At 43.3% G+C, this 19,577-nt stretch overlaps 1 protein-coding gene across 1 annotated transcript in view; it reads right to left on the bottom strand.

The window, feature by feature from the left end:
* Positions 1-19,577, bottom strand: part of ANKH (ANKH inorganic pyrophosphate transport regulator) — a 153,141-nt gene that overhangs the window by 54,634 nt on the left and 78,930 nt on the right. The window contains exons 2-4 of the mRNA XM_069730598.1: positions 19,113-19,329; positions 15,416-15,534; positions 13,930-14,013 (exon numbers count right to left, since the gene is read on the bottom strand). Of these exons, the coding sequence (XP_069586699.1) occupies positions 13,930-14,013; positions 15,416-15,534; positions 19,113-19,329 (420 nt within the window). The remainder of the gene's footprint in view (positions 1-13,929; positions 14,014-15,415; positions 15,535-19,112; positions 19,330-19,577) is intronic.

Here is a 19,577-nt window from a genome sequence, read left to right as displayed (position 1 = left end):
GAGCAGTGAATATTCATTCTCTTTAATAGCCATCACACGTGATCGCCCAGCTGCTTCAGGAAGCTGGTGGCTGCGGCTAACAGGATAGAGATGAGGGGGCCATGTATACCTGGATGGGGATCATATATATCATGATGGGGGGCCATGTATACCTGGACATAAACATACAAGGATGGGGGGAAATTAGTACAGAATTCGGGGACATAAACCCTATAACAGAGTGAGCAACAGATGTCCTCCTCGCCCCTTCCTTCCCCCCCATAACAGTGCGTCAAGACCATACTTTTTGCTTACATTTTTTCTATTTTCCTTCTCCAAAACCTGTGTGTCTTGGGGTCCAGTGCGTCTTATAGTCTGAAAAATATGGTATATGCTTCACTGATGTCCTAGTGGAGAAATTGTGACGCGTAGCCATGCAAACAATAAGGAGAATTTATTAAATGTATTGTTGGTTAAAACTAACACAATTGGCATGTAGTGTGTGTCAATTTCAAGAAAATGTCACATGGAGTGACTGGTAAAATGTCACGGATAGGTAAAAATAAAAGTTTGAGTTTATAAATTTGGGGAACTTTTGAGAGCATGTATTACAAATCCTAAATCTGAAAACCAGGAACCATGCAACAAAAGTGTTGGCCAGAAGTGAGGCACATATGCTGGCTGTATTTATATTTCCATTATCTACTAAGATGATATATACAAAACAAAAGTTTTTGTTCATGTACCATGTTGACTTGGTGGTCAAAACTGATGCTGTCAACATTAGTAACAAAGTAACATAGTTAGTAAGGCCGAAAAAAGACATGTGTCCATCCAGTTCAGCCTATATTCCATCATAATAAATCCCCAGATTTACGTCCTTCTACAGAACCTAATAATTGTATGATACAATATTGTTCTGCTCCAGGAAGACATCCAGGCCTCTCTTGAACCCCTCGACTGAGTTCGCCATCACCACCTCCTCAGGCAAGCAATTCCAGATTCTCACTGCCCTAACAGTAAAGAATCCTCTTCTATGTTGGTGGAAAAACCTTCTCTCCTCCAGACGCAAAGAATGCCCCCTTGTGCCCGTCACCTTCCTTGGTATAAACAAATCCTCAGCGAGATATTTGTATTGTCCCCTTATATACTTATACATGGTTATTAGATCGCCCCTCAGTCGTCTTTTTTCTAGACTAAATAATCCTAATTTCGCTAATCTATCTAGGTCTTGTAGTTCTCCCATCCCCTTTATTAATATTGTTGCCCTCCTTTGTACTCTCTCTAGTTCCATTATATCCTTCCTGAGCACCGGTGCCCAAAACTGGACACAGTACTCCATGTGCGGTCTAACTAGGGATTTGTACAGAGGCAGTATAATGCTCTCATCATGTGTATCCAGACCTCTTTTAATGCACCCCATGATCCTGTTTGCCTTGGCAGCTGCTGCCTGGCACTGGCTGCTCCAGGTAAGTTTATCATTAACTAGGATCCCCAAGTCCTTCTCCCTGTCAGATTTACCCAGTGGTTTCCCATTCAGTGTGTAATGGTGACACTGATTCCTTCTTCCCATGTGTATAACCTTACATTTATCATTGTTAAACCTCATCTGCCACCTTTCAGCCCAAGTTTCCAACTTATCCAGATCCATCTGTAGCAGAATACTATCTTCACTTGTATTAACTGCTTTACATAGTTTTGTATCATCTGCAAATATCGATATTTTACTGTGTAAACCTTCTACCAGATAATTAATGAATATGTTGAAGAGAACAGGTCCCAATACTGACCCCTGCGGTACCCCACTGGTCACAGCGACCCAGTTAGAGACTATACCATTTATAACCACCCTCTGCTTTCTATCACTAAGCCAGTTACTAACCCATTTACACACATTTTCCCCCAGACCAAGCATTCTCATTTTGTGTACCAACCTCTTGTGCGGCACGGTATCAAACGCTTTGGAAAAATCGAGATATACCACGTCCAATGACTCACCGTGGTCCAGCCTATAGCTTACCTCTTCATAAAAACTGATTAGATTGGTTTGACAGGAGCGATTTCTCATAATCCCATGCTGATATGGAGTTAAACAGTTATGGAGATAATCCAGAATAACATCCCTCAGAAACCCTTCAAATATTTTACCAACAATAGAGGTTAGACTTACTGGCCTATAATTTCCAGGTTCACTTTTAGAGCCCTTTTTGAATATTGGCACCACATTTGCTATGCGCCAGTCCTGCGGAACAGACCCCGTCGCTATAGAGACCCTAACATTGATGTCCAACCAGGGATTTTCATTGCGTTGCGCAAGCTTAAGCCAGGTACAAAAACATACTAATAGGTAAAATGGGCATTCACAAAAAAAAAATCACCTATCCATAGGAAGGGTGATAACGTGCTGATTGGTTGGTTGGCGTCTGACCATTGGGAACCCACCACGCTCTTAAATGCTGTATTGGAATGGAGCCACTTTATTCATTGACTATGGGACCTCCAGAGATAGATGAGCACAGCACTTGGCTTTCTCCAATAGACAATGGTTAGAGCAAGACACAGCTCCATTACACTAGGGTATTTCAGGGCCCCATTCTTGGGGTCAGTAAAGGTGCCAGCAGTCGGACCTCAACTATCAATGATTATAATAACCTTTTAAAAGACTTTGTGACGGAGCTCAAATGTAGACGGACTGACATGAGTGGTAATAATCCCTCTACAGCACTGCAGAATATGTTGGTGCTATAAAACTGCAGGTATGAATAAAAATACCCCAAATTCTATGCATTAAACATGAACTGCTTGTTTACTCTATGCGACCCACAGCTATAAATGACCGTAGATCCGCTACGTAGATCGGCGTGCTTAGAGCAGGATCGCCAACAGATCTTTCTGTGTACATAGGCCGCCATTGTTCTCGGCAGCACATGACCTGTTTGTGGAGAAGAGCGATATTTAAAGGAACCTTCTCAACATGAATCTTATTCAGCGCAACCCTCCCGGCCGCAGCTTCCCTCCTTCCCCGGCGCTCATGAAGACTGACAGTCCAGACTTGCAGCATGGCTGCTCCCTTGGTCTGAACAGTGTTCTCTCCCAATCTGCTAGTAGAGGCATCTTTGCCTGTGAAGCATAGAAGAAGTGCCGGGGAACGGAGGCTGGATGGATCCAGTGACCTGGCCAGCTTCAGAGTATAAGTAGATTGTAAAGCCGGCTTGTCCTCCAAGGCTAGGACTACAGGGGGGCCAATAACCTCGGCAACAAGCTGTACACTATGAAATAAAAAATACCTCCATTCTTCCTAAAAGAGAGGATGTTAAATTAAGGGCAGATTGTAAAGTTGTATGTTTTTATCCATAAAAGACAACCCCGCTAAGCCAACTTAAAAAAAAAATCATTTCACCCGACAAATGAGCATTTTGCTCTCGGTGATTGGCAGCCTGATTACACTGCCCGGCTATTGGGAAACAAGCATTGCGAAGAACGGTCATTTCCCAATATCTGGGCTATGTAAATGCACCATAACTGGTAATTTAAGATTTCAGCACAGGAGTGTAAAAGAAGATCCAGTATGCCGAAACTCCCACCTAAAGTGGCCCATTGTTATTGAGAAAAAATGTATTTGTGTTCTGTGAATGGATCCTTTCCCTTTAATGGCTCTGTGCATTAGGCCCAAACTGTGTAGTAATATATAGCAGATATATAGAGGCTGCAATCTGTAAAAACACTCAGAGGGGGAAGGAGCGCAGCTGTAATTCCCGATACGGCATCTCGTGCCTAGAGGGGTGAGAGGAGCAGGAAATGTGCCAGTAGTTGGATGACTGAAACTGCAAAGTGTTCTATCAAATATCCGTTTGTGGCGGTAAAAAGCATCCACGATCTGACAGCTCTGTATTTCTATCACCACCTCACCCAGGGATACATTTCATATTTCCAATAACATTTCTTTGCCCGACAATACCTACTAACATGACATTACGTATTTAGAGGCAATTGCTTCTTTATTGAGGGCCAATTCTAACGGGCAGAAACTCCAATAATGCATTGTGGTATAAAAAATGATGCACATACCCGGCCGAGTACAGGCATTGTTAGTCTATGAATACTTACAGGGAATCTGTCACCCCCCGGGACATACATGACCTATTAATATGGGCATACAGGTGATAGCAATGTTACACTAGTCCTACCTGTAGGCCTCATATTAGCGTTCTTGTTGAGAAATGTTATATTCTTTCTATATGCTAATGATTTGTTCCAGGCTCTGGGTCGTCCAGTGCCTGTAAGAAATCTCTGCCTCCGGTTTTCATTTGCGTACCACCCCCCCTCCCATCAGCATCATAGTGTCCCCTGAATCCCACGCCTGTGCCCTGTGACGTGTAAACACATTGCATTTTTGATGCATTTTTTTCCTGCAGTCAAAATCTGCTCTCTTGGCAGTAAGAAACTTGCTTCAAAAACGAAGGGTTTTTTTCTGCGTTTTTGTCAGGTTACATTTGTCTCTTGTGCATGCTGATTACGTTTAGTGCATAAAAAATAATCTGATTCTACTTCATCAGGTTTTGGCACCAAAAACGTAGCAAAAACTGATACTTGCGTTTTTGCAGTGTTTTTTTTTTTCACCACCCTTTGCTGAAACACAATGCAAAGACGCTGAAAGATGTGAAATGCTTCATTGTGCAAAAACCGAGGTATTGCACAAAATACTGAGGACAAAAAAAAATAAGCTGAGTGTATGAGATTTCTGAAATCTCATAGACTTTGCTGGTACTGTAAAATGCAGCTGAAAATGTGCATTAAAAAAACACTGAAAAAACGCAATGTGTGAACATAGCCTTATGGTGGCCCCGGAATCCCGCGTCTGCTCCTGCATTAGTGTGCTTATACGAGCCTTATCCTCCCTTCTACGGGCATTCGCTGCATGGTTCTTCTGTGCCACCGCCTGTGGAGAAGAAGCCAATGCCCATAGAAGGCTGGATAAGGCACATATAAGCACAGCATTGCAGGGGCAGGCGCAGGATTCCGGGGGCACTGTGACGCTGATGGGAGGGGGTGGTATTATAATGAGGACAGGAGGCAGAGTTCTCTTCCAGGCACCGCACGCCCCGGAGCCTGGAAGAAATCATTAGCATAATAGTTTATATACGTCCCAGGAGGTGACAGATTCCCTTCAACAAAAAAGATGGTAATCGATATATAAATAATAATAGATAGTGTAATGTATCCTAATGTCAAATTTAAGCTTCAATGAAACCAGTTTTTTCCCCATGTGTGTAAAGCTAAGACAACAATCATTTTGTGAACGAGCAGCCCTAACTTATAAGGGGTTTCCAGTAAAAGTGTAAAGTTGTATAACAAGTGGTTTTCTTATTATTTTGATTCTCGAACACTTTTCAAGAGCTCTGCCTTGTCAGCAGAAGAGTCTGGCTGCAGAATAGAGCTGGAGTGACAGAGGCTTCAGATCTACAGCCTCATTTGCCAATTCGCAGGCTGATTTCTCAGTAATGAAGATAATAATACCAAAGAATTTGTGTTTGCAATCATTTTTAGGAAGAAACTGAGTATTATCTGACAGAATTGCAGGGGTGTCAATACTTTTGGCCACAACTGTATCTTTTATGGCTAATGAACTTCTATTGATACCGACTTTCCAAGAGATCTGATTCATTCACAAGTCATCCATGCAATTTTCCCTGACAGGAATGCACATTTGTACTTTGGCCACAGTAATAGCAGGGCGATAAACAGTTTTGGATCTCCTGAGCACACTATGAAATGTGTGGTAGAAGTCAGCACATGAAATAATCCATCACTTGCGGAGAAACTGGTTTTCATGTAGAACCAATCATTAACCACATCAGACTTTCCAGTCATGGTCTAACAGTGTTAGATAACTTACATTCAGAAAATAGTTCCCATTGTCTACATGGCGGAAGTGAATATCTACGCTACACATTATTTCATAGTATACACTAGAGAGGACAAAAATGCAAGTTCTATTCATATTCACCACTTAACGCCTCTTCTACCAAGTCCTGTTACTCAACTTCTATGTATAGAGAAAGAAACTGAGTAACAGGACTTGGTAGAAGAGGCCTTAAAGGGGTTGTCAGGAATAAATTGATAATTTTGCAGTCACTCTGTGTGACTACAGACTTATGAATCCCCTTAGTGCACGCACAGGTACTTTAAACATGCATGTGGTCTCTGTGGTCAGGACAAAGCACTGTGTATCATACAGTATATGTCGTATCTGCCTTTTGATCCACCCTTCTGGAGACGAATACTGAAAACATCTTATGTATAACCAACATCATATCTAAATTATCTTACTGCAAGTATTTTCTTCTGAGACAGAACAGCTGTGAGCCAGATTCTGCTACTGGTTTTGACAGTTAATATGAACCTAGTGCTGGATTCACAGTTACACTGCTCATACTGAGGTACAATGTCCTATGTGCTGCTGTTTCCGAATGTGTGCTAAAAACATAGGATCTCCTTCTCTGCATGTATGCAGTAAATGAGAGACAAGATATCATTTCAACAAGTCTCTTCCCACTATGAAGCCAATTTCAAAGATATCGGACAATTAAATGTGGAGTATATGAGTATATCAAGGTCAAAACTACTGATTGCAAGATATAAGTCATATAATGTTCTGGCGTACTGTGATTCCTTATATATTATATATATATATATATATATATATATATATATATATATATATACATATACATATGTGTATACATATATATATATATATATATATATATATATATACATACCGTATATACTTGAGTATAAGCCGAGATTTTCAGTTTTCAGCCCAAATTTTTGGGCTGAAAGTGCCCCTCTCGGCTTATACTTGAGTCATGGTCGGCGGCAGGGTCGGCGGGTGAGGGGGAGATGGGACTGTCGCATACTCACCTGCTCCTGGAGCTGTCCCTGCATGTCCCATGGTCTTCGGGTGCCGCAGCTCTTCCTCTGGTCAGCGGTCACGTGGTACCGCTCATTAAAGTAATGAATATGGACTCCACTCCCATAGGGGTGGTGCCGCATATTCATTCCTGTAATGAGCGGTACCAGTGACCGCTGACAAAGGAAGAAGCTGCAGTGCCCGAAGACCATCTGTCCGGGAGAAGGAGCCAGGGACCGCACCCCAGCATGTATTTCATATTTACCTGTCCACGTTCCACCCACCGGGTGCCGCTCCGTCTTCCTGTCCTCTTGCTGTGACTGTTCAGGTCAGAGGGCGCGATGACGTCTTAGTGTGTGCGCCGCCCTCTGCCTGAACAGTGACTGCGGAGGGACGGGACGCTGAGGAGCAGCGGGCATCAACGTGAGATGAGTATGTCATTGTTTTTTTTTATTGCAGCAGCATTATATGTGGCACAGCTTTATATGGAGCATCTACGGGGCAATAATGAACGGTATGGAGCATTACATGTGGCACAGTTTTATATGGAGCATCTATGGGGCAATAATGAACGGTATGGAGCATTATATGTGGCACAGTTTTATATGGAGCATCTATGGGGCCATAATGAACTGTATGGAGCATTATATGGGGCATCTATGGGGCCATAAAGAACTGCATGGAGAATTATATGGGGCATCTATGGGGCTATAATGAACTGCATGGAGCATTATATGGGGCATCTACGGGGCCATAAAGAACTGCATGGAGCATTATATGGGGCATCTGTGGGGCCATAAAGAACTGCATGGAGCATTATATGGGGCATCTATGGGGCCATAATGACCTGCATGGAGAATTATATGGGGCATCTATGGGGCCATAAAGAACTGCATGGAACATTATATGGGGCATGTATGGGGCCATAAAGAATAGCATGGAGCATTATATGGGGCATATTTGTATATGGAGCATCTTATGGGGCCATAAAGATTTTTATATTCGCTGTGCCATTACGGCCTCCTTAATATGTTGGAACTTGGGAGAAAGACCACGTTAGTCCCACTGTACGTTTTTTTACGTGGTCTTTCTCCTAACATATTAAAAAGGCACAGCGAATATAAAAATCGTAGAGCAGGACTGCCCCAAGAGAATGCCGTGACGTGGCGGGGTGGCTCAAAGAATTGATCAATTGTTTGCTAAATGTCTCATTTTGATATACAGTCAGAAATTAATATGTGCATGTGCATTTTTAGTATTGCGTTCTGACCACAAGCAGCGCTGGCTTCTCCCCTTTTGTTCTTTATTGGTTTGTGGCTGAGCACCACTGTTGCCGTGCGCGCTTGGGTCATTTACGCCGTTCTTTCTGTTTTCATTGTGATTGATCTAGGCTGCTGTACACACATACAGCAGCCCTGCCCTGCCCCGGGCTCTGTTTTAACTAGTGCACCTGTGCCTGGGCCTGTCTCTCTCTTCATCCATGGTGCTGGTCAGGCATTGTGGAGGTCAGATCTGACATGTCCATGCTTGGACCTGGTCGACCGTTATTGTCGCATACCCTTTCTGGCGCCATGGGAGTGATTCGGAAAAGCTACAGGTACGGTTCGCATTCAATATGGTCCCGCTTTTAACACATTAAGGAGGCCGCAATGGCACAGTGAGTAAACCAAAAAAAACGTACAGTGGGACTAACGTGGTCTTTCTGCTAACATATTAAGGAGGCCGTAATGGCACAGCGAATATAAAAATCGTAGAGCAGGACTGCCCCAAGAGAATGCCGTGACGTGGCGGGGTGGCTCAAAGAATTGATCAATTGTTTGCTAAATGTCTCATTTTGATATACAGTCAGAAATTAATATGTGCATGTGCATTTTTAGTATTGCGTTCTGACCACAAGCAGCGCTGGCTTCTCCCCTTTTGAGCATTATATGTGGCACAGTTTTATATGGAGCATCTATGGGGCAATAATGAACGGTATGGAGCATTATATGTAGCACAGCTTTATGTGGAGCATCTATGGGGCAATAATGAATGGTATGGAGCATTATATGTGGCACAGTTTTATATGGAGCATCTACGGGGCAATAATGAACGGTATGGAGCATTATATGTGGCACAGTTTTATATGGAGCATCTATGTTGCAATAATGAACGGTATGGAGCATTATATGTGGCACAGTTTTATATGGAGCATCTATGGGGCCATAATGAACGGTGCAGAGCATTATATGGGGCATCTATGGGGCCATAAAGAACTGCATGGAGAATTATATGGGGCATCTACGGGGCAATAATGAACTGCATGGAGCATTATATGGGGCATCTATGGGGCCATAAAGAACTGCATGGAGCATTATATGGGGTGTTGTGAATTCTGTGGCAGAGTTCACTCCTGTGGTCACAAGTGGTACTTCGGCTGATTCTCTCTGGGATCTTCCGTTTGTGGAGGAAAGTGGTACTGCAGCTTCTGAGTTTTCTCCCTCAGGTGATCTGGTGAGCTCGTTAGCTTCTTCTCTACTTAACTCCACCTGATGCTTTGATCCATGCTTCCTGTCAATGTTCCAGTGTTGGACTGGTTTTTTCCCTGGATCATTCCTGTGGCCTGCTGCTCTGCAAAGCTAAGTTTTGCTTTTGTTATTTTGTTGCTATTTTTCAGTCCAGCTTGCTTTATTGGTTTTTTCTCGCCTGCTGGAAGCTCTGAGACGCAGAGGGACGACCTCTGTACCGTTAGTCGGTGCGGAGGGTCTTTTTGTCCCCTCTGCGTGGTTATTTATAGGTTTTTGTGCTGACCGCAAAGTTATCTTCCCTATCCTCGTTCTATTCAGCTAGTCGGGCCTCACTTTGCTAAATCTGTTTCATCTCTATGTTTGTGTTTTCATCTTACTCACAGTCATTATATGTGGGGGGCTGCCTTTTCCTTTGGGGAATTTCTCTGAGGCAAGATAGGCTTATTTTTCTATCTTCAGGAATAGCTAGTTTCTCAGGCTGTGACGAGGCGCCTAGGTTCTGGTCAGGAGCGCTCCACGGCTACCTTTAGTGTGGTTTGATAGGATCAGGGATTGCGGTCTGCAGAGTTCCCACGTCTCAGAGCTCGTTCTTTAATTTTGGGTGTTTGTCAGATCACTGTATGTGTTCTGACCGCTATGTCCATTGTGTTACTGAATTGGTTAACATAACAATGGGGCATCTATGGGGCCATAATGACCTGCATGGAGCATTATATGGGGCATCTATGGGGCCATAAAGAACTGCATGGAACATTATATGGGGCATCTATGGGGCCATAAAGAACTGCATGGAGCATTATATGGGGCATCTATGGGGCCATAAAGAACTGCACGGAACATTATATGGGGCATGTATCGGGCCATAAAGAACTGCATGGAGCATTATATGGGGCATAGGGGTGGAGCCGCATATTCATTCCTGTAATGAGCGGTACCAGTGACCGCTGACAGAGGAAGAAGCTGCAGTGCCCGGAGACCATCTGTCCGGAAGAAGGAGCCAGGGACAGCACTGGAGCAGGTGAGTATTTCATATTTACCTGTCCACGTTCCACCCGCCGGGCGCCGCTCTGTCTTCCTGTCCTCTTGCTGTGACTGTTCAGGTCAGAGGGCGCGATGACGTCTTAGTGTGTGCGCCGCCCTCTGCCTGAACAGTGACTGCGGAGGGACGGGACGCTGAGGAGCAGCGGGCATCAACGTGAGATGAGTATGTCATTGTTTTTTTTTATTGCAGCAGCATTATATGTGGCACAGCTTTATATGGAGCATCTACGGGGCAATAATGAACGGTATGGAGCATTACATGTGGCACAGTTTTATATGGAGCATCTATGGGGCAATAATGAACGGTATGGAGCATTATATGTGGCACAGTTTTATATGGAGCATCTATGGGGCCATAATGAACTGTATGGAGCATTATATGGGGCATCTATGGGGCCATAAAGAACTGCATGGAGAATTATATGGGGCATCTATGGGGCTATAATGAACTGCATGGAGCATTATATGGGGCATCTACGGGGCCATAAAGAACTGCATGGAGCATTATATGGGGCATCTGTGGGGCCATAAAGAACTGCATGGAGCATTATATGGGGCATCTATGGGGCCATAATGACCTAAATGGAGAATTATATGGGGCATCTATGGGGCCATAAAGAACTGCATGGAACATTATATGGGGCATGTATGGGGCCATTAAGAATAGCATGGAGCATTATATTTGGCATATTTGTATATGGAGCATCTTATGGGGCCATAAAGAACTGTATGGAACATTATATGGGGCTCCTGATTCAATATGGATATTCAAAAACACTTAACCTACTGATGTCTCAATTAATTTTACTTTTATTGGTATCTATTTTTATTTTTGGCATTTACCGGTAGTTGCTGCATTTCCACCCTAGGCTTATACTCGAGTCAATAAGTTTTCCCAGTTTTTTGTTGCAAAAAAGGGGGTCGGCTTATACTCGGGTCGGCTTATACTCATGTATATACGGTATATATATATATATATATATATATATATATATATATATATACACACACAAGATTTAGAAAAGTCTCTGTTAGTTACTTTTTGCTATAACATAAGGAATTTTTTCCATTACATTCATTACATTCTTGCCTGCAATATGACATCTGAGATTACCTCAATAAAGAATTCTCATCTGTACTATAACATCAGATATCACTTTACTAAAGCATAATCAAATGTGCAATGATATCATGAAAAAGGTCAAAATGACAATTACAGTCATGGCTGACAGTGTTGGCACTAGAGATGGGCGGACACCTGGATGTTGGCCCAACAGTTAAAAAAAATTTAGGTTCGGGCACCAGAACAGTACCTGAACCCCATTCACGTGAATGGGGGGCCCGAACACCTAGTGTTTGCCACTCTGTCATGTGCATGACAGCGCGGCAAACACCGCTTCTGATCGGCGGTGAAACCATCTCCGCCAGTCAGACAGCAGCGGTTCCTACGCTGTCAAAAGACAGCATGGGCGCTCAGCTGTGATCGGAGGTATAAAGTTTAGCACCGGTCACTGGTGTCAGCGGATGGGACTATAGCTCCCATCATCCAACACCTGCTGCCACTACGGTAATAACAGTGAGAGCAGGAGAGGCTGATGGGAATATTCATCAGCCGGCACCTGCACTGTAAATAAATAGTTAAAAAAAAAAAGGTGTATGTTCCCCTGTATTTTTGACAACCGGACAGGCAAAACCCTCAGCTGTCAGCTTCAACAAGGCTGGTTATCAAGAATAGAGGGGTCCCCGCGCTTTTTTAAAAACATTTTCTGGTGTATAAGACGTACGTATTGTATGGGGGTCATCTTATACGCCCAACCGTTTTATAGGGCGTGTGCGACCGTGACGTCATCGCAGGTCCTTCGCTCCATGCATCCTTAGGAACGGAGGCCGCCGCTTGCACTTTGCCCGGCTCTTCCCACTTGCCCTGTAGCGGTGGCAAGTGGGGTTAATATTTGTGGAGTGGATGTGACCTTTGTATTGTCAGGTGACATCAAGCCCACGGCTTATTAATGGAGAGGCGTCTATAAGACACCTCTCCATTACTAATCCTATAGTTATATGGTAATTAAAGACACATCAAGAATTAAGTCCTTTATTAGAAATAAGACTAAACACACTTTTTGTCAAGATCCAGTTTAAAACTTTTTTCCTTTTGGACCATCGGGGGCTGGCAATCTGATGTTACTGCAGTGCTGCTGGGTCAGCTGATGCACGTGGTGACCACTCCCACCATCCTTTAAAAGATCACCTGATGCATCAGCTGACTGTTGATGATACAGTTTCTTTCTGGAGACCAGCCTAGCAGGAGCAGCCATGTCTGGTGTTTGGAGTCCAGTTGCTGTTGTTTTCTGCGGTGTGGAGCTTAGCAGCGGTGTACATAAGCTAAGTGTGGTGTTTTTGTTACCTTGTCTCTTTGGTGTTTGTCACATCTCCCTGTGTGTATTATCTGCAGAGGGGAGGCTAGTGCTTCTTGCCAGCCAGTGCACTATCCAGGGCAGGAATAGGTGACTACTAGGGATGAGAAATCCTGATGGCAACGGGGAAAGGACCCACATAGGGCGTTAGGGGAGTGCAGAGGCAGGCTCAGGTTTGAGCTGAGTTGGTGACCTTTCCCCATTCCCTACGGGTAGGGCCTTCCTCTCACCTATACCATCCCATTGTATGAGTATTGTGCTGTTAGCTGACCGACCATCCATTGGGCTGAGTCACACCGTGACATTTTTTCATTATTCTTAAAAAATAACAAACACAGTTATACTCACCTGACGCCTATTCCACCGAAGCCCTCGTTCTCTTGTAATAAAACGAAAATATCCCTCACCTCTCTGTTATCCTGTCCCACATCGCAATCCATGTCTGGGGGAAAAACACTTTTCAACCTGGACGGTGCCAAGATGCGACCTTCCATGGTGAGAACTACTGGTGAATGAGCTGCACAGCTTCAGTGACCAGCAGTGACTTCATCGAGTTTACCTCCAGTCACAGAGGCTGCATTCCCAGCCGGGCTGAACTGCGGTGACCTCGGTGAGATCCCCGCTAGCATCGTGAGATGTCAAAAATTCCAGTTGAGAGGTGTAAGAAGCTTGTTGATGGCTATAGGAAGCGATTGATTTCAGTTATTTATTCCATAGGATGTGCAAACGAATATTAAGTTGAGGGTGCCAACAATTTTGTCTGGCCTATTTTGGGGCTTTTGTGTGAAATTATGTCCAATTTGCCTTTTTGTCTCTTTTTTTTGTATGTTGTTCCAATAGACAAGAAGGAAATAAAGATGTGTATAACAACATATGTGTAATTGAAATGATTTTTCAGGAGAAATACTTCATTTTCTGAAACAATTTCAAGGGTGCCAACACTTTCGGCCATGACTTGTTCTCTAACATAAAAGAAAATTCTACATATTCACCTGCGCTATGGCAGATATGAACTCAAAAGCCTATCTCTATCTGGGCTATAACATCACAGATGAGCTCAATGTAACATACACACCTGTGCTATGACATCAGAGATGGAGGCACATCCAACTAGAAAGCTATATTTGTGCTTCAGTAAAATGCCAGCATGTGTCCAGGCCTTGAAGAAAAAAAGAAAAATCAGGACAGGTAAGCATTGTCAATTTACCAAAGAAAATTCACGTCTTTGACTTTTCACTACCGATTGGCATTTTCATTTGTCTTGTCATCCGTGTGCCTGTTTTTTATGTACATGTGCTACCCGTATATCTGTATTGTACACGTGTATGGCGTCCAGTGTTTACATGAACAATTTCATAAATAGTAGACAAATACAGTTCCCAATGTTAACACTTGTAATAGATAAATGAAAATCGCACGATGTAGTGATGGTAATACATATGTGAGCCATTCTTTGCTCACCCGTTGACTTGAAATAGGCAAGACCGATATAAAATCCAGATCAAAACAGTGCATGCTGTGAATTTTACACGCAGACCATGGGTACGTGTGTAAAAACGTTCATGTGAACTACCACATAGCCTTGCATTAGTCAGTGTGCTGTCCAAATGCTATCCATTTGGCACACACACAGCACATGGACGTTTAATACGCTCGTCTGAACGAGCCCTTAAAGGGGTTGTTCACTACTAGGACAACCCCTTGTTAAACTAAATGTTCAGCCCTGATAAAATAATAAAGCCTATACTCACCTCCAGTGCCGGCGCCGTTCCAGCAGTGTCGGCATTCGCGGTCCCGGGGCTGTGATGCGGTGGAATGACACGTGATGTTCAGCGCCCAATCAGAGCTGGCGTCACCGTCTCTGCCTTCAGAAAAACTTAACAGGAAGAGGAAGTTCAGGCTGCAGCTAATCCCTGGCTTCCTCTTCATGCTCAGTTTGTCCAGAGGCGGAGACAGTGATGAAAGCGCTGACTGGGCGCCGGCGTCACGTGGCATAACAACCGCATCACGGCCCCAGGGAGAGCGAGTGCTGACACCATGGGAATGGCACCGCCATGGGAGGGGAGGGTAGGTTTTATTATTTTATCGGAGTCGAACATTTAGTTTAAGGATGGGTTGCCCTAGTAGTGGACAACCCTTATAAACAAAAAAAAAAGGGTAATGAAAGTTTTCAATCATGCAGCGCCTAACAATGTATAATAAGGCTGTGTTATGACACACAGGGATGAACTGGGTGATTATACTGTAGTTGACAACCACAACATTATACATATTGCCAAATTTAAAAAATGCTAAAATCTCTAAAAATCTACTCAAACCCAATATGTATGTATAGCATGTATAGCACGTTCGTACATGACACCTAAAAGAAAAGCCAAAGTCATAAAGAGATGCGCGGCTCCTAATGAAACTCCAGCAAGATCTTTATCAAGATCTGTGTACAAAATACCAGTCTTGAGGAATCGCGATCTAACGATCTAAGTGTTCCACAGTGTACTGCTAATACCAAATCTAGAACAAGATGATAAGAAAACGTAGAAATATAATACAACAATGCTCACCATGGCGTCCATAAAGGGGAAGGCTGCCAGGTACAGGAAGGCCTTCCGCGTTTTACTCCCCACAGACTCGTCCACATGGTGAAGCTTGTTAATGATGTAATATCCCAGGTCACTATATGCTGGGATTGCATGGAAAAGTACATGGTCAGTTTGCAGGTGACTACTGGACAGAAAAAACAGACTGCCATAAACAAAATACAGCTACAAGACAGTTCGCTGGAAACAAATTTGGGAATTTGGTCACACTTCTTGTAAGAAAGTTTCAGTATATTGAAAGATTATGCTCACGATAGGTCTTTGGGAGCGCACCGCTCCACTGGCACCCGGCTTCCTGTGTGCTTAGGGTGCAGTGCGCTCCATATGACGACAGCATGACTGCGCCGCTGTTCTAGTTTTGAACTACACCGTTCATTTTTCAAAAAAATATACTACATAAACCAGGAAAAAATTCCAAGTGCAGCGAAATTGAGAAAAAAAAAATTCTGCCATTTTATTTTGGGTTTTGTTTTTACAGCATTTAATGTGATATAAAAATGGCATACCTAAATGATTCTTCAGGACACTGAGTACAGCAATACAAAACTTTTCCAGCTTTTGCGTATTATTTTATTGGAGAAAAAAAGTTCAGAAATTTGCAAAAAATATACCGTATATATATATTTGTTTGTGCTGCCATTTTCATTTTTTATTTTTCTATCCATATTGCTGGGTGAGGACTTGTTTATTCTGCACTGAGATGATAATGTTTTTATTGATCCCATTCTGGGATACACGGACACTAAATATCACTGTCAGGATATTGATGGAAGAATTTAAGTGGTTAAATTGCAGTGATCAGAGCGCGCTCAGGTTGCTGTAGTTAGAGGCAGATGCCGACTATGTAACAGAGCCAGCAACGGCCTGGTATGAAGCGGCTCAGCAAATGAGTCTGCTTCATACTTTCCTTAGCAGCCTATGATGAAAGTGTATGTCATTTAGGGGTTAAAGAGGACTTTTCACTGGATCATTTTTTTACTTAAACTGAGCATCTCCTCTAATTGGTGCTGCACCACTGATTCTAGAACAGTTTTTCTTATTTTTGTGTCTCTCTGTTCCAAAGTCATGTCCTCCGGTGCTAGATATTCACATTTTTTCTTCAACCAACTGGACGTATACCGCAGAACTTTTCCGTGGGCATTTGCTTTTTCTTCTCTGATGCTGGCGAATCAAAAAACAGTCGTGTCGTAGAGGGGATAAAAGGTGCTGTATTTGGTTGTTATTGTACAGGGTGGAGCGCGGTAATTTGCTGATTTGGGAATGAAATAAAAAAATTATGATCATTAGAAAAATTTATTTTATATTTTAATTATACTGAACAGTAATGGAATTTTTAAATTACATGGTTTTAAATAGTGTATCTGGCAAATGTCGACCTTCGCTATCCACACACTGCTGCATACGTTTTCTGAAGTTTTCATGAACTCTAACAAGCATGTCCACTGGTATTCTGCCAATTTCAGCTTCAATATTGTTCCTTAGGTCTTCCAAGGTGTTGGGACAGTTGATATACACCTTAGACTTCAGGTAACCCCAAAGGAAAAAATCGCATGGGGCTAAATCTGGTGAGCGTGCTGGCCAGTTCACATCTCCCCTCAAAGAGATAAGCCGTCCAGGAAACATTTGCCTCAAACAATTCATGGTAACCCTCGCTGTGTGTGCAGTGGCACCATCCTGTTGGAATCATGTATCGTTGCTAACATGTCTTCACAAGAGGTCCGCCGTGTCAAATAGTCCCATGCTGACAAATGTTGGACCACGCACATTTTATACGGGTGAAAATTCAGTTCATCATGAAGAATCCGGTGGAGAGAACGTCTTGAAATGCCAAGAGCAAATGATTGCTTCCGAGCAGAGCGTTTCGGAGATTGCAGTACTGCTGCTCTAACTCTCTCGATGTTTTGTGGTGTTGTAATCCTTCTCTCAAGTCCCCTTCGTACACATGACACATTCCCTGCTGTTCTGAATGCATTCACCCAATTTACAATTGATTGCCGTCCAGGAACACGTCCGCGTGGAGGAACAGCGAATTGTAAACGAAAAGCACGCTGCACTGCAATGATCGAGTGGGCATTTGAAAAATACGCTTCAACACAAAATGACCTCTCCTCACGTGTCCACTGCATGATGGCAACTGAAAGGCAGAGGAATACAAATCTCCCATCAGCCACTGTAAGCCACACCCACTCTCCCCTCTCTTCGACCGACAGTGCCGCCACAGCATGCAGTGCAAAAAAGCAAATTACCGCGCTCCACCCTGTATAAGCTACTCCTAGTGATGAGCACACGTGATCAAATAAGGTGTTAACCGAACATGCTTGGGTGCTAACCGATTGTCTACCGCGTGCTCGAACAATATGTTCGAGTCCACACGACTGCATGTCTCGCGGCTGCTCAACAGCTGTAACACATGCATGAATTGCCTGTTTGTTGGCGCTGTTGTTGCGATGATGCGATTTTCTCCCACCCATGTATTTGTGTATGGCTTTACATTTCTCACTGATATTCCCCATTGAAATTAATGGCTCAATGGGCTGAAATGAGGAAAATATGTGCGTATTTCTCGCAAGTCACACAGATGGTCTGTGTGGTGTCTGAGTTTTTCTCACACCCATAGGCTTGCATTGGTGCGTCTCGGACAATATACGCGTACAATCACAGCATGATGCGATTTCACTCGCACTTTGAATACGACTGAGAAAAAATACGGTAATGTGAGCTGCCCCATAGAGTAACACTGGTCCGAGTGCTATGCGAGGTTTTCTCGCATAGCACTCGTCCGTATTCTACACTAGTGTGACTCCGGCCTAAGAATAAATCTTGGAAAGTCTGCTCCTCCTCAACAGCCTATATATGAACATCCGACATCCAGCTATTCAGTTAGTGCAAAAGCAGTGGGAGGAGTAAAACCAAGACCACCCAAACAAGGGAGGATGCAGTGTCCCCCAAAAAATCTACGAAAAAGAGATTTTATGGTGAGTACCAAAAATTCTGTTTTGTCGGAAGCTTTATTGGAGGACACAGAAACCTTGGGATGTCCTAATGCAGTCATTGAGACAACTTACAACAGTATTGCAGAGGGTAGAATAGCAATTCCCCAGTTGACTACTCCATCAACTGCGCTTGCACTACCCTTCTGCTGCTAAGACTTGCATCCATCGATACAAAGGTAAGAGATACGCAAAGATGTGGACTGAACATTAAGCTAAACTGAACAGGTGGATATCAGCTGAACAGGTGTAGACTTGGGGAAGAGCAGACATTTTTTTTATTTTAAAGATGTATTCTTAGAGTCAGCCTCCAGGTGGCAGCATATTACCCATTCTTTCTGTGCCCCCCAATGAAGCATTGAGAGACATAATTTGGGGTGCCGAAATGTTTGTACGGAGGGGAAAAAGCAAACGCCTACATAAAAGGAGATGACTGTAGCGTGGCTCCATGTGTTTTCCTGAGACCAGAATTGTCCCTTCTTGCTAATGGAGACATTTGTACATTGGGTGACCTATATTACCATGTGGAGTGGTACAGAAAAATAAAACTATTCCAGAATCACTCTTACATAATCTAGTGACAGGTCCTCTTTAAAACGGAAATCACATGACATCAACGTGTAGTTTTCTTCTTACATTTGTAATAACCAAAAGCAATATAGTGTACATACCTATGAGGGTATGAAAGACAGCGGCCACAATGCCGGCCACCACCATACATAGTACAGCCTTTGTCCGATCCCTCTTGCTATTCACAAATACAAGCCCGACATTCTTGAAGTCACTCATAGGACCGGTAAAGAACTTCATTAGGGAATATGCCAGGCCATAGCTGGCAAGCATCTCAATGGCATCTTCTTTAACGGCTGCTATGCCCCGATTTAAAGCCTGTGAAGAAACCAAAGCAACCATTAGAAGCAAGCTATACATAGTAGTTGAAAATTACAAATCCAAAAGAAAAAAAGGTTCAAGGTATATCAACACCACATCTGATCCTGCAGGTGTCCTATATAAACGAGATGCATGGAGCCTGTCGGCCAACATGTAGCAAGAGACAAGGGTTGTAACCCTGACCAAAATGCAAGTCCCAAAAGCAACAATCACATGCAAAACCAAGAAAAAAGTAAATGGATAAA

Source organism: Ranitomeya imitator, chromosome 6 (assembly GCF_032444005.1).
Source record: "Ranitomeya imitator isolate aRanImi1 chromosome 6, aRanImi1.pri, whole genome shotgun sequence".
Taxonomy (NCBI): Eukaryota; Metazoa; Chordata; class Amphibia; order Anura; family Dendrobatidae; genus Ranitomeya; species Ranitomeya imitator.
Note: the sequence above shows the minus strand (reverse complement) of the source record. Positions and strands in the feature narration are given on the sequence as shown.